This window comes from Python bivittatus, unplaced genomic scaffold (assembly GCF_059951505.1).
Source record: "Python bivittatus isolate LINGU-HERP-01145 unplaced genomic scaffold, Pbiv_v1 ctg000080_np1212, whole genome shotgun sequence".
NCBI classification, from domain to species: domain Eukaryota; kingdom Metazoa; phylum Chordata; class Lepidosauria; order Squamata; family Pythonidae; genus Python; species Python bivittatus.
The window spans coordinates 12221561-12245987 of NW_028277035.1; the positions used below are offsets into that span (position 1 = coordinate 12221561).

A 24427-nucleotide genomic window follows, 5' to 3' on the forward strand; every position below is an offset into this window, starting at 1 on the left:
TGTGCTTATGCACATTAAGTTACTTCCTAAACAATAATTGCAAAGATAGACTACCATCACAGTAGCTCACAAATGAAAGGCACTACAGTATACATCTTATGTAGATCCATGTTTCTGGACCTGGATTTTCTTTACCCGGATTCATTTGTTATGGAATTTTTGCCAAAGAAAGGAGCACAACACCAAGGAGAAGTTGCCAGCTCTTTATTCAACGGTAGCTGGGTGCCTATTTTCCAAGAAAGAGGGACCCTGAATAATAGAAAGGCAGAGATTCTTATACACCAGTGTTTCTCAACCTTGGCCACATGAAGATCTGCGGACTTCAACTCTCAGAATTCCCCAGCCAGCATGGCTGGCTGGGGAATTCTAGGAGTTGAAGTCCACACATCTTCAAGTGGCCAAGGTTGAGAAACACTGTTATATACTTTAGGGGTTGAGAGGTGGGAAATCTGAGGGATTTGATTCATGTGTGTGTGTGTGTGTGTGTGTGTGTGTGTGTGTGTGAAGTTTTGGGGAAGTGAGATAGGTGTTAAATAGAGGGAAAGTGTTTTCTATTGTGAAACAAAGCCACACCTCTGTGACAGACAAGAAGCTATGGATTCCACTGCTAACAGCAAGTGGAATTTTGAGATAAGGGTGCCCATGCTTGATTATGTGGAATGCCTGACGTCTCTCACCTTGTTTTAACAAAATGTCCTCATTGGGGTTGCGCCGTAGATGAACCTTTAGACGGACAGGGGAAAGCTTTCTTGGTGTTTTTGTTGTGATAGTGTTAAAAGGGCTATTCTGGCAGTGGAAACTGATCATTCTTGGGTCATGCAGTAGCCTGGTGCTCGTCCTATTTTATATGTGCAAGTGGGGGAGCAGGAAATGGCACAGTGGAGTGGGGGAAAAGAGTTTGCAACAGGAGAGGCAGAGGGAAGGGGGGGGGGAAGAGTTTGAAGCTTTATTTCATTATTTTTCCATCACAGATTAGTCTTTTATTTTAGAAGGGGCAGGTGATTTTACAGTTTTAAAGGTAATATTATTCTATGATATGATAGAAATCTACATGAAACCTTTTCTTCTATGGCTTTTATTGTTATCTTTTAATTTGGTACATTTATATCACCCACCTTCTACCATAAAACTCAAAGTAACACACATTGGTTCCCAAGGAGCTGCCCAGATTTGCTTAGCATAGCAAGGTCAGGTGACAATAGCAATTATGTGCCTGTCTATTAAAATCACACCCTGGAAATCTGTTATTTTAATCAAAGTCTCAAAGGATTCTTGAAAGTGTGCCAAGTATTATTACTGATTCTTAAAGTGAAGAATCATGATTCTAATCCAAGGGTTTACAAGCATTTTACCACCAGAGACCCCTTTGCACTTGTCTATGGTAGAACTCCTGGGAACTCCAGGGAATCCATGCTAGAAATTCCTCAAACTATTCTAGCAAATCTGAGATTATTTAGAAGCTTTTTAGGAGTGCCTCAGTGAAAAGTGAAAAGCTCAAGAACAGAACATTAAATTTTCCTGGACCAGTAAAGACTAAACTTTACTACAGTGTACAATTTCAGTTTTATGTTTTCTAGGTAGGATGAGCAGAAATTGGGCATATTGGTTGATCTCCAAGTGATTCATAGTAAATCAGTAAAAGTTTGTGGCTCTCAATAATTTAATAATAAACATTTTTTTCTCCTGGGAGGCTGCTGAAATCAGCAAAGCTTGTAAGAAGGGGAACAGAAACTCAGTTTGGGAAATAATTTGTGTGTAAGCTCCAGCTGTGCTGTTGAAAGCAAATCTATGAGTTCTCTGTTCAGAGGCACAACTTGTTCCTCAATTCTATGTCTGTATTCCTGAGCTCCTATTTTTGTATCTTGCTCTGGTAAAAGGAGACCAAATAGCTCCAGCATGCCTAAAGCCTGCCTACTCTTGTTCTAGGCTGAACTCTCAGTTCACTCAAAGTAATCAAGCAGCTCATATGGAAGTTCTTTCCTCTTTTTCTGATTAAAACTGCAAAGGGACTTTATGGAAATCTGTTAGCCAATTGAAAGGACCACATGCATAAAGCTTGGAACATGCAGTATATGGTTTCGGCTGGAAGGAGAATACATTCATGTGACTGAAGCAGTTCATATGTTCATAAAGAAATAAAAATCAACTCTTCATCCTCCTCTGGTTTCATCTGACAAGTCTTTCATGAAAAACAGAATCAAGTTGCAAGGCTACAGTGAAGGGACATAAGGAGAACATGTCATAAGTAGGTGAAACAAAGAAGGCTAATACAATACAAGGTAGGGTTGGGATAACTAACTTGGGCCCATAAAAGTGGACAGTAAGCAATAGGAAGTTGACAACTGAGTGGCAAAAGTAGAGACCCAGTCAGCAGAGAGGCCTGTTATTCAAGTTTCTCAACTGAGGCCCAGGTTTGCTCTATCAATTGATTTGTGACAGCTTGAGTATCATGAAATTGGGACATGCTGATTTTATCTGCTCATTTGTATTAGCAAAACGTAAACTTGGATAATTCACACTCTTTTCTCAAGTTTCCTACTACTTCTTTTGGCTAATTTAACAGCATATTTATAAAGACTGAACTAGAGCAGATGGCTTGAGTGAATGAGGTGGGAGAGGGAATGGGATGAGCGTTTGGCCCTTTTCAAATGACCTGCTGCAGGTAGTCATCCCCAGCTGATCCCAGCTGGAGAATTCGCTAATGAACTGTCTTCCATTTTTCTTTAACAAATACCTTGGTATGAATTTCTTTTCCCATGGAAGGTGGGAGCTAGGGCGGAAATGTTTTTTTCTTTTAGTAGATGAGAAGAAACTAGTAATGAAATGAACATACGTGCATGTACAGTATAGGAACTGATGCTGGGACACTTGAGATCTATTCTAGAGGCAATTAACAGCCAATTCATTAATTTTGCAGGTGGGATCCAAGAAAAAGTAGAGAAGTCTAAAAAGCCCTTTCCAGTCCATACTGGATACAGTGACCCTGCTTTTGGAATCACTGGAGCAAAGATTAAAACCAGAAGCATTGAAATGTTATATTTTTCACAGAATGCCATCATTGCTATCTATTGTCAAACCTGCTCCATTGCTTTCATACCATTCAAATGATAAAGCAATAGGCATACCTGAAGTTAAACTGGTTAACTCTCACTCTCATTTAATTTACCAAGGAAAATCCAAAACAGCCTGAGAATAATGGTCCTTTTCTCATTATGAGATAATTAAGATGACTTAATGAATTTTGTGGATTACTGTTGATTTCTGAAATCTGGTGTTCTATATTATAGTTAGATTTGGGACATATCTTTCTAATGTGTTACGTATTTCATTATTTACTAAAATAGCTATACTGTACCATATATTGATAGTCCTCAGTAAAGTAAAATACAGTAAATCAATAAAATACAATAAAAATAACAAAGCTCAAAATAATACATGTATGTTAGGAGTGCTGAATGTTGAGTCTTGCTCTTATTGGATATAGTTAGCAGTTCCAGGGCTTTTCACAAATCCAGCCATCCGCATTGCTTCCACATTCACGATCTTGCCAAAAGCCTGAAGCAGTCATCATTACGCAGTCTTCCCCTTTTCCCTCATTGTTGGGTTCTCGTGGATACCAGCGGCTGCAGTTGGAAATTTAAAAAATCATATAAATGGCAAAATTAATTAGTGAGCACCAATAAATTAGCGAGCAAGCACCAAGAATCCAACAACCCAACCCTGAGCTATATATATTCTCCACTATGGCAACAACATATGGGCATAAATGCTTCAGAAAACACAAAAGTGGGAGAGATGTGCGTGCAGGCACATTTCCACCAAAAAACAGCTATTTTTTCCTGCCTGAGTGCCTAAGACAGCAGGCCCTACCTAACAGTGTAAGATACAGGTCTCCAATAAACTTGCAACAGGATGTAAACAGCAGAACAAAGAGCCAGAAAATGGCACATCTGATGATAGTGGATGACACCGTAGACTGCATAAATATCAGCACATCCTCAGTGAATTAAACTGGCACAAATGCCCAGATGCATAAAGACACTAACAACTACCATCAAAATCACTTCACAAAAACAAGCTGAAAAAAGGAAAACAAAATTGAAAATCAAAGTGCTGAAGCTACCCGCAATAAGAAAAGATAAAACCGAACCAGAATAGGTAGTAAACATCACGCAGAACACCTGAACTAACCTGTATGAACCAAGGAAATGTATAACAGATTCTTTATTTTATTTTATTTTATTTTATTTATATTGTTTATTTTTATATTGTTTATTTTTATTATTTATTTTATTTATATTGTGCCATTAAGTCATTTTCAGCTCCTAGCACCCACATAGATAGATTTTCTCCATGATGAAGATAATTATATACTAATGACCAAACACACAGAAATAGGTAGGTAGAAGGTAGAAGGAAGAGAGGCCTTAAAAAACACTAAAAAATGACCCAACCATCGCAATCTTACCAGCAGACAGAGGATGAGCTACAGTTATCATGGACAAAGCACAGTACCTCCAAAATACCAAAAGAACACTTGAACAACAAGGAAACCTACAATCGCTTAAACGCAAACTCCAAACAGCATGCAGACAACAAATCAAGAAAACTCTCAATGATCTACTCAGAAAAGGACAAATCATGAAAGAAGAACAATGTATGTAAAAGCTGTGGACCCACTTCAAAATACACAAACCTGACAGATCACTCTGTCTGATTGTACTGCTACCACGGACCCCAACATACAGGAAAACTTGCCAAGAAATATTCATAAATGGAAATGAAGATTCCATCAATTCACCACAAGTGAATCAAAGATCTAACACTTGAAGAAAATGAAATCATAGTTTTATTTCATTTCACTGCACTCTTCAAATGCATAGATTCTAAACTGGCAACTGGCAAAAGAATCAATTAGAGTACTCCTACATGACACTCTAAACATAATACAAAAACTGAAAAAGCAGACTTATGGAACTTATAGACCTTTGCCTCACCACTTCCAGCTTGATGGACAAGTATACAAACCAATCAGAGGAATAGTCATGGGGTTACCATCTCAGGATTCATAGCAGAGACAGTGATGCAGCACCTAGAAGGAACAATGCTTCCATACATACAACCCAAAATATGGGTCTATTATATAGCTGCCACTTTGTCATGATGGAAAAAGAACAATTACAGAACACACCTGAGACAATTAACAACACTTTCGACAGAACCAAGCTTACAAGAGAGGAGAACAATGAAGACTTTCTTGGACATTCTTACCAGCAGAGAAAATGATGGCAAACTGCAAACCCAAGTGCAATGCAAAGCAATCCACCCTAACCAAGTATTCAACTATCTTAGCAAACCTGAGTGGCACACAAAAGATGCTTTGTAAGAACCCTGTTCAAATGATCAAAAACACTTTGTAGGAACCCAGAACTCCAGAAAGCCGAAATAGACTGACTATATAATATTTACCAATGCAATGCAATTTTCAACCCTACTTGATTAAAAAGTGTCTATCCATGCAACCCATCACAGCACAACTGTCACAACCAACAAAAGGATAACTTTTCCATAGACCAAAAACATTTTGGAAACTATCAACAGGTTGCTACAAGCCCTGGGCTTCTCTGTAGCATGCAAGCCAACAAAATTTCTCCAAAATATTTTAATCAAACCCAACAGTCAAAGAAGACCAAACAGGAGTCCTTTACAATATACTGTGTAAGGACTGTGAAAGCCACAGCATGGAACAAACAGGCAGAAGAGTAGCAGGATTCATCCCCAAATATCAACTGGAAGAAGGCATGATGAAAATGCCTTAATTTCCTAATATATAGGCAAGTTGAACCACAATTTCAACTGGAAACCTATGCAGATTTTTGACCAAGCAGAGTTAAAATGCAAGAGAATTCCTAGAAGCTCGACATTAGCCACCAAGACATGTAGAAATAAACCTGACCAACTACATCTATAAATCACTCAAAAAAACCCATCAAAGGTTGAAGAAAGGGCAATCTTCCCTTAGCCTATGCATTATCTTTGAAAGCTATCCAAGTTACCAATCATTGTTACATCTTATGGTAGTCAGTTCCAGAGTTGAAATATAAACTGAGTGAAGAAATATACCTTTCATTCTTTATGGGGAGTTCTAGCCCACAATATCTACATAGAAGTAAAGGTTGGAGTATTGGGCCACCAAAATGTCCTTATCCCTTATTGTTACTCACCCACAGGCAGCACAGCCTCTGGAGGAGATGTTAATAGTTAGGTAGGTTTAAATCTATAAACTTTCTAATCTCATTCAGGTCACCTGAACTATCATCTCCTGCCTATGAAATTTGACATTGTGCAATATACAACTAAATTTGCAGATTCCATTTTTAATTGGACAGCGAGTTAGCACTGCCAACCTAATGCATTATTCAGCCATCCACTTTTCCCTCTTTAACAAATTTTCTGGTGAGAAAAGGAAATAGAAACTGTGTGCTCAGGCTTATTGTTTGAAGAAGACGATGGTGACATCTGTAGCCAGATGAAAGTATGTTGAAAGAGGCAGGCTGATTGCATGGCTTGAAAGCCTAGTTTGGAAATTGCCTAGTATTTATAAACAAATGAGCGAGCGAGCGAGCAAGCGAGAGAAATTTAACAGAGACTTACGTATATGTCAGAGGAGTATCGTCTATCCACATGAATTTGTTTTCAGTTTGTATGTCATTTAGACCAATCCAGAATTTGTTGCCTTTTAGATGTAACTCAAGAAACCTCTGAAATATAAGGCAGTTTAAATATTTAAGCTATAATATGCCAAATGGAATAGACCAACTGTTACATCTTGCAACCCATCTAACCATCTTTCAAAACTGGTCAGCCAGATGTGCAAACCTGCAGATCAGCTGGTCTGCAGTTTTGCATATGCAACTAGGAGTATAAATTTAACCATTTAAAACTGTCTACCCCATTTGTTTGGGTGCATACAAAGCGAGTTTTGAAAGATGGTTCTAGTGTTCTCACAAACACACATACCAATCACAGCAGTGTTGCCTATCATTTGGTGACATCGAGAAATGGGAGGGGCAGAGAAGCTGGAGAGGTTAACCAATAGCTGTCCTTACTAAAACCTGTACGCCTGAAATCAGACACTATCATTTGACAGACACAGGATAGATAAGGAAGGCAGGAACTGATAATGGCAACAATAAATATAATATTTGGCTAGTTTCCTGCCAACTTAAGGATTTATTAACTGGGTTGCGAGGAATATGGTCAGTTGCCTTAGCTGACAGCCTTACATAGAAGTTTATAATGAGTCATGAGTTGCTGTCTTACATCATTTACAGCCAAATGGTTCCCCATCATCTGGAGGCATATGACAAGGATGGTCCACCTAAAGTAGTTGTGGTACTGGAGAAGTACCTCCAGTGATACCTTCTGTTGTCATGTATGTAATAAAATATATGTACACCATATATTTTATTTGCCTCTGCAAGGTTTGATACTTTATAATTATAATATAGTAAAGTAGGAATCCCCTTCATGGATCACTGCCTTGTCGTGGTGAAGGGGCTTGCGTAACTCAGTGAAGCCATGAGCTATACCGTGCAGGGCCACCCAAGACGGACAGGTCATGACAGAGAGTTCTGACAAAATGTGGTCCACTGGAGAAGGAAATGGCAACCCACTCCAGTATCCTTGCCAAGAAAACCCCATGGACAATGTTAAAAGGCTAAAAGATATGACGCCGGAAGATGAGCCCCTCAGGTCGGAAGGTGTCCAATATGCTACTGGGGAAGAGCGGAGGGCAATTCCAAGTAGCTCCAGAAAGAGTGAAGCGGCTGGGCCAAAGCCGAAAGGACGTTCAGCTGTGGATGTATCTGGAAGCGAAAAGAAGGTCCGATGCTGTAAAGAACAATATTGTATAGGTACCTGGAATGTAAGATCTATGAACCAAGGCAAGCTGGATGTGGTCAAACATGAGATGACAAGATTGAACGTCGACATCTTGGGAATCAGCGAACTGAAATGGACGGGAATGGGTGAATTTAATTCGGGTGACCATTATATCTACTACTGTGGGCAAGAAACCCTTAGAAGAAATGGAGTTGCACTCATAGTCAATAAGAGAGTGGGAAAGGCAGTAATGGGGTACAACCTCAAAAACGACAGAATGATCTCAGTGCGTATCCAAGGCAAACCATTCAATATCACAGTCATCCAAGTCTATGCCCCAACCACTGATGCTGAAGAAGCTGAAGTTGACCGCTTCTATGAAGACCTACAACACCTTCTAGAACTAGCACCAAAAAGATGTCCTTTTCATCATAGGGGATTGGAATGCTAAAGTAGGAAGTCAAGGAGTAATCGGAATAACAGGCAAGTTTGGCCTTGGAGTACAAAATGAAGCAGGGCAAAGGCTAATAGAGTTCTGTCAAGAGAACAAGCTAGTCATAGCAAACACTCTTTTCCAACAACACAAGAGACGACTCTACACATGGACATCACCAGATGGTCAATACCGAAACCAGATTGATTATATACTTTGCAGCCAAAGATGGAGAAGCTCTATAAAGACAGCAAAAACAAGACCAGGAGCTGACTGTGGCTCAGATCATGAGCTTCTTACTGCAAAATTTAAGCTTAAATTGAAGAATGTAGGGAAAACCACTAGACCACTCAGGTATGACTTAGATCATATTCCTTGTGAGTACACAGTGAAGGTGATGAATAGATTTAGAGGATTAGATTTGGTAGACAGAGTGCCTGAAGAACTATGGACGGAGGTCCGTAACATTGTACAGGAGGCAGCAACTAAAACCATCCCAAAGAAAAAGAAATGCAAGAAAGCAAAATGGCTGTCTGATGAGGCTTTACAAATAGCTGTGGAAAGAAGGAATGCGAAAAGCAAGGGTGAAAGGGAAAGATATAAGCAACTGAATGCAGATTTCCAGAGAATAGCAAGGAGAGATAAGAAGGCCTTCTTAAATGAACAGTGCAAAGAAATCGAGGAAAACAATAGAATGGGGAAGACTAGAGATCTCTACAAGAAAATTGGAGATATGAAAGGAACGTTTAGTGCAAAGATGGGCATGATAAAGGACAAAAAGGCAGGGACCTAACAGAAGCAGAAGAGATTAAGAAGAGGTGGCAAGAATGCACAGAAGAACTATACAAGAAAGATCTTAATGTCCCTGATGTCCACGTTGGTGTGATCACTGACCTTGAGCCAGACATCCTAGAGAGTGAAGTCAAGTGGGCCTTAGGAAGCATTGCTAACAACAAAGCTAGTGGAGATGACAGTATTCCAGCTGAGTTATTTAAAATACTAAAAGACGATGGTGTTAAAGTGCTGCACTCAATATGCCAGCAAGTTTGGAAAATGCAACAGTGGCCATGGGATTGGAAAAGGTCAGTTTATGTTCCAATTCCAAAGAAGGGCAATGCCAAAGAATGCTCAAACTATCGCACAATTGCACTCATTTCACATGCTAGCAAGGTTATGCTCAAAATCCTACAAGCTAGGCTTCAGCAATACATGAACCGAGAACTACCGGATGTACAAGCTGGGTTTCGAAGAGGCAGAGGAACTAGAGATCAAATCGCCAACATTCGCTGGATCATGGAGAAAGCACGAGAGTTCCAGAAAATATCTACTTCTGCTTCATTGACTATGCAAAAGCCTTTGATTGTGTGGATCACAACAAACTGTGGCAAACTCTTAAAGAGATGGGAGTACCAGACCACCTTACCTGTCTCCTGAGAAATCTGTATGCGGGCCAAGAAGCAACAGTCAGAACCGGTCATGGAACAACCGATTGGTTCAAAATAGGGAAAGGTGTACGACAAGGCTATATACTGTCACCCTGCTTATTTAACCTATATGCAGAGTACATCATGAGAAATGCCAGGCTGGAAGAATCACAAGCCGGAATTAAGATTGCAGGGAGAATCATCAACAACCTCAGATATGCGGACGATACCACCCTAATGGCAGAAAGTGAAGAAGAACTAAAGAGCCTCTTGATGAGGGTGAAAGAGGAGAGTGCAAAAGCTGGCTTGAAACTCAACATTAAAAAAACTAAGATCATGGCATCTGGACCCATCAATTCCTGGCAAATAGAAGGGGTAGAAATGGAAGCAGTAACAGACTTCATTTATTTGGGCTCCAAGATCACCGCAGACGGAGACTGCAGCCATGAAATTAAAAGACGCTTGCTCCTTGGGAGGAAAGCTATGGCAAGCCTAGATAGCATATTAAAAAGCAGAGACGTCACCTTGCCGACAAAGATCCGCATAGTCAAAGCTATGGTTTTTCCAGTAGTAATGTATGGCTGTGAGAGCTGGACCATAAAAAAGGCCGAGCGCCGAAGAATTGATGCCTTTGAACTGTGGTGCTGGAGAAGACTCTTGAGAGTCCCCTGGACTGCTAGGAGGTCAAACCAGTCAATCTTAAAGGAAATCAACCCTGATTGCTCATTGGAAGGATCGATAATGAAGCTCAAGCTCAGATATTTTGGTCACCTAATGCGAAGAGAGATCTCTTTGGAGAAGACCCTGATGCTGGGAAAGATTGAAGGCAAAAGGAGAAGAGGACGGCAGAGGATGAGATGGTTAGATAGCATCACTGAAGCAATGAACATGAAACTGAGCAAACTCAGGGAGGCAGTGAAGGACAGGAAGGCCTGGCGCAATATGGTTCATGGGGTCACGAAGAGTCGGACACGACTTAACGACTAAACAACAAAAGTAGGAATGTAAGGAAGAAGGATGAATTTGGGAATGAGTTCACCACCTTTCCCTGGAACCGCAAAAATGTATTCTGTAAGGGGGAGCTGCGTATCATTTACCTTCATCACCAGCATATTAATACTGACTGTGAGCAGAGATGGGAAGGGAGCTTTCTATACTTTGACCTAGAGAAGCAGTTCAGGGTATCTCCTCATAGCCAAGACAAAGGGCCAGCAGCCCTCTACCCAACAGCCTCCCTCTTGGTAGATTAAAACTAGCTCCCTCCCAGAGGAACAACAGCTCAAAATCAGTGTACAGATTTGGAGTACTGTTCCTGAGCTACGTGTCTCTCTCCACCATCTTTGCAGATGTAAAAGTGGTCCTTCAGACAATGTGCATGGATTAAGTTTGAGAAGTGGGAAATGCTTGATTATTAAACAAGAGCAGTGTATTACCTGCTCATCCCTATCATTAATGACAACCATGGAGCCTCCGTGGTCCTCGCATGACTTCTTCGCAAAAGACCAGTGTTTACTCATCACTTGAAAGTAGTAGCATTGTCCTCTGTTCAGCAGCCAACCTTCTGGACATAACTGGCAGCCTGAAGCTATAGAGCAAATGTAGATATTTAAAGCAGACAGGTAATCACAGAGTCTAGAGCTGATTTTAGTCATTAGTAGCAATATTGCCAACACTTGTAATTATTTGGTCCAGTCTGTGAATCTAAACAATCTATACATTTTGATAATGAAACCTAGGCCCAGGTCCTGACTGGCAAAAACTGTAATATTTGCAGTTTAAAAAAACCTTAATGGCTTTCAAAAGTTCTGCTCTATACATAATCAGGTATGAGACTTCCTGGTTGAAGTTGGGCTCTAGGGACCAGTTTAATTTGTTGCTGCTCAGCAACATTCCTGCCCAAGCTGCTAGATTTTGTTGCCAGATTGGCAGCGGAGTCTCTGAGACTTATAGCTCTGAGGCTTCTTGGGGACTTCAGTCTGCTCCCAGATGGCATGGAGTGTGGGATAGCCAGGAGTTCATGGCCACCAAGGTAACCATAGACCTGACCTAAGCCATCAAGAGTCTGATACACATACTGGGGCCATACATTAGACCTGGTTTGTGTCTCAGGGTAGTTGCAATCTGGGCATGGAGGACGTCACCACCAGTCCTTTGCTGCAATCAGATCATTCTCTGATCACTTTTTGGCTTGCCAGCACTGCCCCCACCATGTGGCTGGGGGAAACTGTTAGATTGGTCTACCCCAGATAACTAGTGGAGCTTGGGTGGTTCCAGAGGGACTTCTTCCTTTTTTTCCCCGAGGTTCTGATGGCTGGTCACAGTCCAGAGCCAAATCTATTACTTTATCTATTCTGTTTAAATGGCCAATCAGAGCAGATGCATAACAATATATGGCACTGTGACCTGTGCTTTGGTGATGGGCATGTAGTAAAATCAGGCTACAGTTCAAAAGCATAACTTGTAGAAGAACTTTCATTTGCATTCCTACAGTATCATTTGATTCAAAAATCAGCAGCCTAGTACCAAACACAAGCCTTTGTGTTCACACTCCAGCTTTCTTTACCACAGCCTCCATTACACCAAGAGTGCTAACTCTGAAGGAATAACATCTTATGAATCAAGGGCCAGAGGAGTTGTATCTTACCATTGATCTTGTGGATTGCAGCTATTAATTTAAAGATCCTCTCTGAATTCTTTCCACTTTGAATTTCCATCTGATCCATTCTGTTGCTCACTAGAAGTACAAATTTAGAAGAAAAGGTTAAATGGAAATGGAACTTGATCTAATATAACTTTTCCCAATCTGTGCCTTTCAGATGTGTTGAAACTCTAATACCCATAATGTCCTATTGATGGGGAAGTTGAAGAATTTCAATCCCAAGACATCTGGAGGGCACTGGACTGGAGAAGGCTGGCCACTGATATTTTAACGCAGAGGAGAATTCAGAGAAAACCAAATTTCTCTTATATTCATACATATACACATAAATGGCACATGGAAAACAGCACACTAAAGAGAAGGCAAACCTAAAACCATTCTTCCTGTCACCTAGATTTTGATGACAGGCAATGTATGGCTGGAGGAATTTTCTATCATGCAGAGAATCATTCACATTCTGAAGCTGGTCACCCAGATTTACTCTCTGTGAAGAACTCTCTGTTGGAAGACTTCTTTGATTTGAAGGTGCTTTAAATATCAAGAGCCATAGAAAGAGATGGGATGAGCCTTGTGATTGCCCTGTAATGGTCAGTTCCTGGACAGCTGATTGAACAAGTTGATACATATAGTATACCGTAGCCTATCTGCTTCCCTATTATAGAGAAATACCGTGTTTTTCTTTTTATATTAGAATACAGTAATTACTAATACATTTGTACCTGCAGATGGTATTACAAAACTGAGTGTTCTCTGTCAACACTTCTTCCTGCTCTGCCATGCTTTGTAGTGAGTTCTGACACCAAACCTGGTTTGCATGTATAAGCCTCATGGTTTGCACACCCAAATCAGGATTGCTGTCAGAACTTGTTCCTGCTCTACCAGAATAATATTTAAACAAAGTGGAAAGTTAACCTCAGAGTGCAGCTTAATGCAAAGATGGATTTCTGGCAGAACTTGCTCTCACTCTGCCTGGATAAACCAGTAGCCAGCTTGTCAAAACAAAGCCCAGAGCAGGCTCTGACCCAGCACCATCTTTGGGTACACAAACCGAATAGCTTGCACATTCAAAGCTGGATCACTGTCAGAATTCACTCCTGCCCTGATTGGACAACCCAGCAGCAAAGTCAGGATTATTATTTTTTTTTTTACCATTGTAGCTACAAAGAGCAAATACTATATAAATCCAAAATAAATGTGCAATGAGCAATTAGAGTGGTTGTCTCAACCCCCACTCCACAAATTTTGGGAATTATGCAAAACTAAGTAAGCTTATCCTTCCCATTAAATATAAGGTTTTATGTTTATTTTCAGTGAAAAAAAATATAAATGTGCAAGATTCTATCATTGTTTTACCTGATATATAGATTAAAAACTAATTATTAACAGTGGTACATATATTTTTTTGCCCAACCCTAACTCCAATGAATTTGTTAGTTTTATTTATGCAGGAGTCACAGAGATTAATTTCTTATTTTAGGGGATTATAGCACCACAGAGTTTGAGAACTCCTGGTCTAGATACTGAATAATCTTGTTGCTTTCCATACATTTCCTCTCATCAACACTGGGATATCAAGAAAAATGGTTTTGATTTTATATTTTGTTTATCATGCCATTTTCTACATGCAAGGATGTTTATATGTAGGCATGGAAGAGAGGAAAAAAATCATTATTTTGTCCCTTAAATTAACCTCTGCAGTATATGGCAGTAAACCAGCCTTCCTCAATTTGGTCTTTCCAGGTGTGTTGCAACCAAAATTCTTGGACTTTCAGCCAGTACAGCCTTGTGGGTGCTCTAATCTCAATGCATCTACAGGACACTTAACAATGAACAGTTTACTGTTTATTCAGTTGCTAACTCGTTTATGCTCTTTGACAGCCTTAAAACAGTGTTGATATTGAAATTTTGATAATCTGTGGCCATTTTAAATAAAAACAATTACATATTTATAAAAAAAAATGCTAGGAAAATTAACATCATTTGACCAATGTTTTCCATCCTTTGCATTTCATGAGTGCTTTCCCTTTATATATTTTTCCATACTTACTTTCATACTGGCCTGGAAAATTTATAAATTGCCAGGAAAAAAATCCTATTTTGCTGAAGATGGCATTAATGTCCTAGTTGATTATCAGGATATGAGTCCTTATGTTTGGCCAAAATGCTTTTTTTGGAAAGTGTCCTTAGAAAACACACATGAGTACATGAAAGACTCCACAGCTGCTTTCTAACACACAGGGACAGGGAGGGGAATTAGGGGATTGTTGATATTGATGCTTGTCCCCCCAAGATCAGTCACCTGAGGCAGATGGCTCCCTTTAACGTAGGAGCTTTCTTGATAGAGAAAGTTGTCAAAGGAATCCCTCAGAAAGAAGGACAATAGAGATGCAATGAACAGGACTTAGAATCTGTACTGATGTTGTAAGGGATGGCTCACATTGTTCAATGTGGAACAATGCAAAGTAAATCCTATTCGTGAAATTCCGTATTAGCAGGCCCACCTCCTCACCTCCTTATCTTTCTTTCTCACCAGAAGTAAGCCCATATCTGCCTATAAAGATCACTTACCATCCTTTTTCGTGCTATTCTGATCAGCCTTCAGTTTCTGCAAGTTGTTATTTAGCACTGATTCTGGAAAAAAAGGCAGAGTAAACTGCAATTGCTACCTAGGGAGAAAAGGTGCTGTTAAGACCTCCATGTTTCCCTAAGCAGGAAGAAATAGGAGGAGCTACCACATTTTGCTTACAGTGGTTCAATTTAAAATTAAATGTCAAGACCACAGCAGAAGCACGCTTCTGTAATGAGCAGCACAATTGTAAATTCTGCTTCAAATTCCCGAGAGCAACAGTGTTGATGTTTCTCTGTGCCCCAAGTTTAAAACTATTAATTGATTTTCTTCTCCCTCCTACCTATCCTTGAAGAGTGCTAGTTTCAGACCTTACCAGCTAAGCCAATTTCCCACTCACAAAAACAGAAAACAAACACCCCCCCCATCTTAAGTGAGCATGAGCTCCCACTAACAAAATGCTTTATTCATTTATTCAGCTGGACATTAATCATTTTCTACTAATAGCAGACAATCAGCCAAGGTATCCACAGGGTAAGGGAGACAAAAATGTCAAGATGATGGTTGTGTGCCTTTGATCGTATGGTCACAGCCATCATCTTGACTTTTTGACACACACCCAAGACACCTCTGCAATCAACTTAACAAAACATGGTTGCCCAGCAGCCATAACAACATTTTGTGAGAGTTGGGAGAAAAAAGTAAACAACTCAATTGAAAGTAAACAACAAGGGAGGAAAGAAGAAATGAGGAACATCAATTGGGATATCAGACTCAAGAGCTAGTTAATGCATACCATAGGCAGAATGGTTGGAGTGAAACACCTGCAACTGCTTCTCTGTGTTGAGACCTAGAAAAGACAGAAAATTAGCCACAATTTTAGTTCAAAGTTTAATGTTTTATCAATCAAGTCATGTATATGGATTGACTGGTAATTCCAAGACAGCTGTCCCACCTCAAACCCCTCCATGGTCAGGTTTAACTTTCTGGCTAGGAACTCTAGGAATTTATAGTCCCAACTCATCTGGAAAACTTTCCTAAGGGACCCAGAGCTTCTTCTCTAAAGGTATGAAGTAGTTTGTAATAAGGGTGGTAATGAGTTATCAAAACAAAAAATTGAATCCTCATGGAATATTGGTTCAGGCCTAACAATCTCATGAAAGAGGAATAGGCTGGATACCCAGAAAAGCTAGCCTCTTCTAGAAATCCCAGCGCCAATTTACTGTTAGCTTGTATGAGTAGTGTGAGTACAGCATCTCAGTGAATTCAAAATCAGAAATGTCCACTTTCCAGACCCATCAAAATGAGGATCATTAGTATCTGATCATATATCCTACCATGCAATGGGAAAATATATGGATGCTTTGTGAAATGCTGCCTTTCAATTGTATTCTGCTTACTATTTTCACTATGAACCCTGTTGGCTATCTTAAGATTGCCTTCCCTAAAGTGAGCACCCTCCAGATCTGTAGAATCAACTCCTAGAATTCTTACCAATCACCTTAGTGGCTGGGGAATTCTGGGTCTGGAAACCCATACATCTTGAAGGCACTCAGGTTGTGGAAGATTATCCAAAGTAATTTCAAATATATACCCTGCCTACAGCAAAATTGATTGTATTATACTTTTTTATATTTTTGGAGCTTGATGGTGATTTAATCTGCAGTATAGCAAAAACATTTTCCTGAAGGACTGTTCATTCATCTCTTCCCCTTTCATGCAAGTCTACTTTTGCAACTGCTTGCAAAACATTACTGCACATGTGAATATGACTGGTTAGCTATGGCAGATAGCCAACACTTCCCATGGCTATTTTAAGCTGCTTCATAAACTAAACATCCTGTACTCCTTATTCACATTAACTTGTAGTTTATTGGGTTTTTTCCTCTTTGTCTCAGGGAAAGCACTAGAGATCAGAGAGATCCTCACAAAATTATAACCTTGTTCTGCTTATGGCCAAAATAGAAAAAGCCTACAAGTAGTTACATATAGAATGGGATCATGCTAAATTATGGTTTGTTTATCCATGCTTTATAGAATACAGTAAATGACAATTAGCTGGGTTTGGCCAACATGCTAAGTCAAGACATGAGTAGTAAATGGGGAGAATTCTCATCCGAAGAAGTTCAGACACAAAAACATTAAGGAAAACTTAAACTGGATCTGTCAGTAACATCTAACCTACTAGTCCTGCTGGGCCTTCTCTGTGGCTGTGCCTGCCCTGTGGAACAACCATCCCTTCAGAGCTCTGGACAGCTCGATTCTCCTGGCCTTTTACAAGGCCCCAAAGGCTCTCCCTTGAGTCCCTGGGCTAAGATGTTAGCAAGCCCTGCTGGATTAGTGGTTGGTGGTTGTTTCTTTACTGACAGTGAATACTGTATGGAATGTTTTTAGAATGTGTTGGGCTGCCTTTCAGTTTTAATCCTCTATTCCCCACCTAGAGTCTCCGCTGTGAGATGGGTGGTCATAGAAATTGTTTAAATTAATCCAGACAGCTGGCAAAGAACATCAGAGCTGGGGAAAATAAAACTTGGAGCAAGCAATCAGGAGTGGGATGGGTGCTGTCTTTCACACGAGCTTTTACCAAGAGCAGCTCCATCTTTTCCCAGATAGTTCTAAGCCTGGACTCCTATAATCCAAGAATTAGGGGAAGCTAAATTTGAATTCTGATTTTATTTGATAGAAAATTATTTGAGTTGAGTTGCCTTTGTTATTCTTGGTCTTTTTTTTTTTTGGTTCTACATGTGTATTCTGGGCTGGAGGACAAGCTGCCACTGAACTAACTCTGCAGATGTTAATTTTTATTTCCCTTTCTCTTTTTAGCTTTCAACTCCCACTTTGTTCCTTAGCCTTGATATACACAATAAAAACGTGCATTTCTTACAGAATCACCCAACTCATTCTAAAAACATCTTAACTTTAGCACATATATCAGTTCAGCTACAGAACACAATGGAAGCAAAGGCAGGAAGCCTGCCACTTTCCTCAACCTGAGTAGACCAGCACAGGATCAGACTCTATAAGATAGTGGACAGTTGAAGCATTTACTGAGTAGTTTCTCCCCAGTAGTTGTGGGTCAGTACAAGTGGGTTGTGAGTGGAAGATCTAGAGACCCCTCATAAGAGGCAGGAAGGCCAGTCGACCACATCCTTGTACACTTATGTGCAAGGGTATCCCATTACCCCGTGATGTAATGGCTAGGTTTAAATAGCATGAAAAGCAAAATCAAGCAAATCACATTATGGCTTAGCATATTGTGTGAACCAGGCTATAAAACAGGAGTGTCCTGCTTTGGTTTGTTTGAGGGTGGCACCAAGTCTTGCTCAGCGTACTGATATGGAACTTCAGACCTCAGAAGTAGGCTGGGCCAGGGGAGGTTCAGAAGTTTTAAGGGGTGAAACATGTAAGCCTCTGCAAAGCTGGCAGCACTTATTTCCCACAAAGAAAAAGAACACCCTCCAGAAGGCCAACATTTGGACCCCTGCCTATTTGCGGGAACATCCAGGCCCTCCAAAGGGATCCTGGCAGTCTGCACTTTTTGTTCCCCTTTATCATACAAGAGTCTGTCAAGTAGATCCCCTCTTTTCTTGATTAATGGCTCAGTACTAATACTTCAGCGATTCTTTCAGAAGAATCATTTCCTTACGGCCTAAATCCTGATCTTGCAGATCCAAATGCATCCAAGCCATTCCCGCCCAGCCTACTCTGGCCCTTTCTTTTCACAGAAAACTACCGAAAGGGATGGTGTTTGGAAACTCTTTGAGCTAAAAGAAACCACTTTACAAGAAGGCATTATAGAGAAAATCAAGGGTCTGGAAAGGGCTGTGATAAATCTGCAAAGCTGCTCTTCATATTAATACAAAAAATCAGTAGCTCAAGTTTTCTCTGATTCACATCTGCGTTTATAGCCTACAGTGATTTGCTACAGCTGAACACTGGATCTCAAGTTAAATATACTGACAACCAACGCCCCAACACTTATCTTTGCCCTTTGTTGGCTGTTTCACACTTGTTACTTCTTTCAATTATAAAGAGACCAGAATGGGTACATGAATGTACATTTAAACAATAGTTTAATAAGTGCGGTTTAGAAAACGTTTTAACAAAATACAAGCCCTCTTGGGGGCAGGGGGCACTGCTAACAACTTTTTACTAGTGTGTCTGTTTTATTGTTATGTGTAACATTTGGACTTTGGTTATTGGAAATTTGGCAATTGTCCCTTGATAACAAATGTCAGTGTGAATAAAGTAAATGTTAAAAAGCAAATGGCTATAGAAAACACCAATTTCAAACATAAAGCAACTGAAAATAGCAGTTTCAAACCAAGAGCAACTGAAATAATTATAGTACTCTTTTACCTCTTATCCCTCCTCATGCTTTTAGCCATTCCCATCTGATATTTATTGAAATTATCTGCTTGTGCATTATGCTTCAGCCTGCAGTCAACACTGGTTTCTCCCTATGTGAGTTATTGTTCCTTTAAAAGCTGATTTATGTAACTGAGATAGAAATCACAATAGAAACAATTAACAGTTTGGAGCAACAAAACAGAATTGTTACCATTTATACTCAGTGAAGTTTGATTCCTGTGCAGCTCTTCTAGTTGCTTGGACATCTCAGAATCTGAAACAAAGAAAGACTGAATTCAGACTTTGTGCTAAGTTGTGGTTTCCTGAATGAACCATTGTCCAGGTTAGTACAACAATTGCACACTAAGCCACAAATCATGTTTTATAATTTACAATAGCTGTGTTTACACTACTCAGTAAGCCAGTCTAGTGTGACATGTTGAGCCAGGAAAAGACTAATCACCCTTGAAATGAATCAGCTTGATTTTCACTTTGAGAGATGGACAGCCTCATTAGAATGCAACAATAGATTGTGGCTTCCTATGAAAGTTAAAGAGGAATGATCTCAAACCTATAACAGAAAACAATATATGTTTCTGACATGTTTCAAATTATTGTCTTCTTAAGGGATAAATCAGTACTGCACAGTCTCAGTCCATGTCTTATACAAAGATTGTTGTAACAAAACGGTACAACTATTGAGCAAATTTCTCCAGTTCAAGGTATTGGTGTTTTCTAGTCTTCATTTAAGGTCTTCTTTGTCTTTTGCTTGCATGGGGTGGTGGGTGGTGGGGGTGGTGTTCCTTCTACAACTATGAAGAGCAAGCGATAAAGTAAAGATGAAGGGATGACAAGCAACAGAGAACCTGAGTGATAGCTAGAAAGAACCTGAGGTGTCAATGAGTAAGTAACATCTACGGAGGAAGACATGAAGCTCACTGAGAAAAGGACAATATTTTTATTTAATATAATTTTATCCAACTTTTCTAATTAAAAAGCACTCAGAATGGTTCTAACAAATAGATAGGCTAGCTTTGGGAGTGAAGGTGTTTCACAGTCTGTGGAGAAAAGTGTGATAAGGGATGGTGACTGACCACCAACCCTGAGGTTCTAAAGGCTTTCATGTGGAGGGTTCAACTTGGGAATATCTATCATGACAGGAACAGAATGTCCATAACCAAGAGGCCATATTGGGACCTGAGCAAAACCCCCATATTATTTCCTATTTTACCAATCAGGTCATTGAGATCAGCAGTCACAAAGATTCCTCCCCCCTCCCAACCTTCGTTAAATACAAATTATATTGGATCAGAAGTGGGATATTTTGTTGGGCTCCATCCAATCAGCCCCAATCAGCATGGTCAATAACCAGAGATGATGGCAATTGTTGACAGTATCTGTGCAAATATATCAACAACAAAGTAATTTCATCTTTATAAAACTGAGTAATAGTTTTCAGTCAATATATTTAGTGAGTAGACTCTTTAAAAACAAATTATTTTCAGATGCACACATAATTGAAAACATGATTGGGATACCTTGTTTGTAGTCTAGAAAATATTTTTAATAATGGCCTCTCCCACCTCCCAGAATTCCCCAAGCTGGGGGGAATTGTGGGAAATGCAGATTTAACTCATCTGATGAGCAATTTTGAGGCTGCTGTTCCTTACTTATGTGTAAGGTACCAGATTCTAATCTATTCCACCTTCCCTTTCTCTCTCTTTCCTCCACATCCAAGATCTCTGTTTTAGAATGGAGATAAATGAGCCAGCTTTCGACTCAGAAGCCATACATTTTGAAATCATAACAGCAACAGTGATGATCCACAAGAATAATGATGCAATGTTCACAAGGTAAATGATGGGTATGGATATTCCCTCTGAACCACATCGACAGCTTTGTGGCAGGAAACTACCTGTGGACAAAAAAAAAAAAAATGTTCTATGAAACCTGTACTGGTGAAACTAGAATAAGAAGTCAATTATTAACACTGTAGGAAAACAAAAAAACCACAGAGTTCTACACACTAGCTAAAATCCCTTCATTCTGGAATAATATTTGTATTAGCTTTTCTCTATAGCAGCAAAACATGCTCTCATACAGCTGGCTTCCTAAATGGCAGAAGCTTTTATAGTCATTAGGCTACAGGTAGTCCCTGGGTTAAGAACACCCAGGTTACAGATGACCCATAGTTAAGAACGGAACCTATTGTAGCAAAATTTGAGTTAAATACACAATGGTTCAAGTTCATTACACAATACTACTGATACAGTATTATACAACAATACTGTTCTGGCTTAACATACAAATTCAACTTAAGGACAGACCTTGGGAATGGAACTTGTTCTTAAACTGGGGACTACCTGTATTTCTTCATCCTGTACATGAAATGGACTATGAAAGAGATGAGGATGTGCACAGGGAAGAATTAACTATCTTTGGAATGAAACACAACACATCAGACCAAATGTTCCTAAACAACTGCACAATAAGAAAATGTCTATTTATCTACAGCTTACTGAAGCATTGGTGACACACCACCTTGAATGCACCAAGCAGCTAATATTTTCTTGGTAATCCTCTAAGGCAGAATGCTAATATAATATCCATACCTCTCAAGCACCACTTCAGGCTCTTTTCCTCATCTGATCTATGTAATTTTAGAGGGAAATGGTAATATCTGCTTCCACCTGAGTAACACAGAGAATTTCTGAGCTGCTAGTAGGCCATTTTTAACCCCATCAACCATCAACAATTCCTAGGTTTCCTCTGGGGAAACTGGTATAGCTAAACTGTTATAAAGCTGATAAGAATTCTTAAAGTACATGCATTAGATCTGGCCATCTTCTCTCAGTCCCAAAACACATACGAATGTCTTGTGTCCTGAACCATCATGAATCTTGCTGATCCAGCAAAAGAGGTGGTGGCCAATTGATCACAGGCTGATGAAAGCAGGAAGCAGCTGTTCCTGGTGTGACCCAGGCAAAGGGAAGGAACTCACTGTCCTCAGAGCCATTGCACAACAAAGAGCATATGGCTTCAGGCCCAAGATGCTGTTGTAGAACAGAAGCACATAGAAAGCTGCCTTAGAATGGGGTCAGACTATTTGAACTTTTAGCCTAGTAGGTACAGCCAGTTCAAACTGGCAGGTGTGATTACCCTGCAGACAGGTTTTGCTGTTGCCCCCAAAGATATAGATAGGTCCAGGGCTTACTTTGATCTACCTTACCAGTGCAGAGTTCAGAAGCAGCAGATTAAAAAAGAGAAAAGGGTGATTCTTTGGCCATTTAACTTCTATGGGTGTGATAATTGATTTTTCCTGAGGGGAAACTCAGGTTCAAATCCTACAGAACACTGACCTGATTAGTAAATAAGCCATGGTTATTTAACCATGGTTAATTGAATGAACTACAACCATGTGGGTTTGCATAACACACTGAACCAAAAACTGGTTAGATGGAATTCATATTATTTATGCATACTTTATAAGAATAAGCTTGGATATCTTATTTCATAGAATTACTGAATAGAAGAGTCCACTGAGGTCATCAACTCCATCCCCCTTCTCAGTACAGGAGTACAAATTAAACCATCCCAGCAAGTTGGCTGCCTAACTTTTGCTTGAACACATCCAATGAAGGGGACACCTCAGAAAAATGTTTAAGAAAGGTTGGTTGCAGTCACCTTGCTGCTGGAAATGCAGTTCAAAAATTGGAACATACATTCATAGAGATTAGGCTTTGTCTTCAAATGCAGGTTAGGACTATAGGATGGTGCTTTATGTCAAATCAGACCATTGACCTGTCTAGCTCAATGTTGGCTAGACTGACTGGCTGCGGATTCTCTCAGGACTCGAGACAGAGGATCCTCCCCACATACCAGAATATGCTGGATACTAAACTGGAGTCTTCTGGTATGCAAAACCATGTGATCCTCAACTGAATTGCAGCGGCTCACATGATGAACTATCCCTCTGTATCAGTAAAGAACAATTACTCTCAGCAAGCACATACCTCAGGCAGCTAGAATTCTTCCCTCATCCTTTAATTTGCTAGGTGGGTGGAATTTTTAAATGTTTGGAAATAAGTGAAAATGGAGAGGGCATTCTCCTTCTCCTCAGATACCCACTCATCTCCCATAGCATTTGCCTTTGCATTTTTTTTTCATTTAGAGTACAATTTTGCACAAGTCCAATCATCAGTAAGTCCCCAGTATGCCCAGTGAGGCTTATTGTCAGATAAGAATTGTGACCTTCATATTATTGAACAAGTTGTGTAATTCTACCCAATTGACAATCACTTTCATGAACAGGATCTTATAGCCGGAGAAAAGCAGCCGTTTTTCTGGAAACCCTCCCCTCAGAGCCAGAAGTCAAAATTTCTGAATCCAGCTGGAGCTGGCATTTACCTGCTCTTTCCAATATCATGCTTGGTTTCTTCCCATATTTCTCAGGTTCTTCACACCTCTTATAGATACCCTGTGATGCCATTCTTCTCAGTCTCTGGAAGCTGTGGGACTTTCAGCTGTTTAATATAATCTAAAGTTCTCCCAAACCTTTTCTGAGGAAAGGAAATGAACATGAGTAGTCACTTCCTCTTTTTGGGTCAGAACGTCCAAGCTGAAGTTCTTAGAAACCTTCCTCTGAAAATCCAGATTTCATCCCAATGCACTGATTACCAAAGCCTCCTAAGGGTTGGGTAGGAATATGATGAATACTAAAGAGCTTGCTCTGTGCATGTCAGAACTAGCAGACAGGTCTGGGCATCCTTCAAACCATCTGCAGATGTTCTGGAAAACCCAGTGCTATCCACGAGTCGTCCAAAACCATTTCAGCAGTTCAGACTTTTCTGGGACTTAATGGGCTCCTCCATATGGCAGCATTAAAGTGCTTTTCTGCTGCGCAGGAGCCAGGAAGAAAATATGCCAGCATAAAAATCTGCTGCCTGGATTTCTGACCCCTTTTCTGCCTTGGCAATGAAGCAGAATATGGGTTCTGTTCACATGAGACATGGGGAGTGGGGAAAGCCTCCTTTGGTGATAGTTACTAGTAGCAGAAGGTCTGTGGAAGTTCAGTTGTTCTCCAGTCACATGGAGTGGGGTTTCCAGTCTGT

General features: G+C 40.0%; 1 protein-coding gene across 4 annotated transcripts; it reads right to left on the bottom strand.

Moving 5' to 3' along the window:
* Positions 1–466: 466 nt before the first annotated feature.
* Positions 467–23843, bottom strand: LOC103066058 (C-type lectin domain containing 17A). 4 transcript variants are annotated; one of them, XM_088133532.1, is made up of 10 exons: positions 23724–23843; positions 21109–21231; positions 19528–19590; positions 15763–15816; positions 14969–15031; positions 12386–12475; positions 11175–11326; positions 6655–6761; positions 3436–3623; positions 467–2210 (listed from the first exon to the last, which is right to left on the bottom strand). In XM_088133532.1, exons 1-9 carry the CDS (start codon positions 23803–23805, stop codon positions 3485–3487), a joined length of 873 nt encoding a protein of 290 aa, XP_087989658.1. In that variant the 5' UTR covers positions 23806–23843; the 3' UTR covers positions 467–2210; positions 3436–3484. The 4 variants fall into 4 exon arrangements, with proteins under 4 accessions (XP_087989658.1, XP_087989659.1, XP_087989657.1 ...); XM_088133533.1 differs by adding an exon at positions 22142–22369 and having other exon boundaries at positions 467–3623; positions 23724–23820; XM_088133531.1 differs by having other exon boundaries at positions 467–3623.
* Between the last annotated feature and the right edge of the window lie 584 nt (positions 23844–24427).

What these genes read in the sequence shown, in the direction of transcription:
- LOC103066058 (XM_088133532.1), bottom strand. Translation starts at nt 23,805, where the DNA reads ATGGCATCACAGGGTATCTATAAGAGGTGTGAAGAACCTGAGAAATAT. An exon ending in CATGATATTGGAAAGAGCAG is followed by an intron (nt 21,232 to 23,723) that starts GTAAATGCCAGC and finishes TTTTGTCCACAG; the next exon opens with GTAGTTTCCTGCCACAAAGC. An exon ending in GAATAGCACGAAAAAGGATG is followed by an intron (nt 12,476 to 14,968) that starts GTAAGTGATCTT and finishes TTGTACTTCTAG; the next exon opens with TGAGCAACAGAATGGATCAG.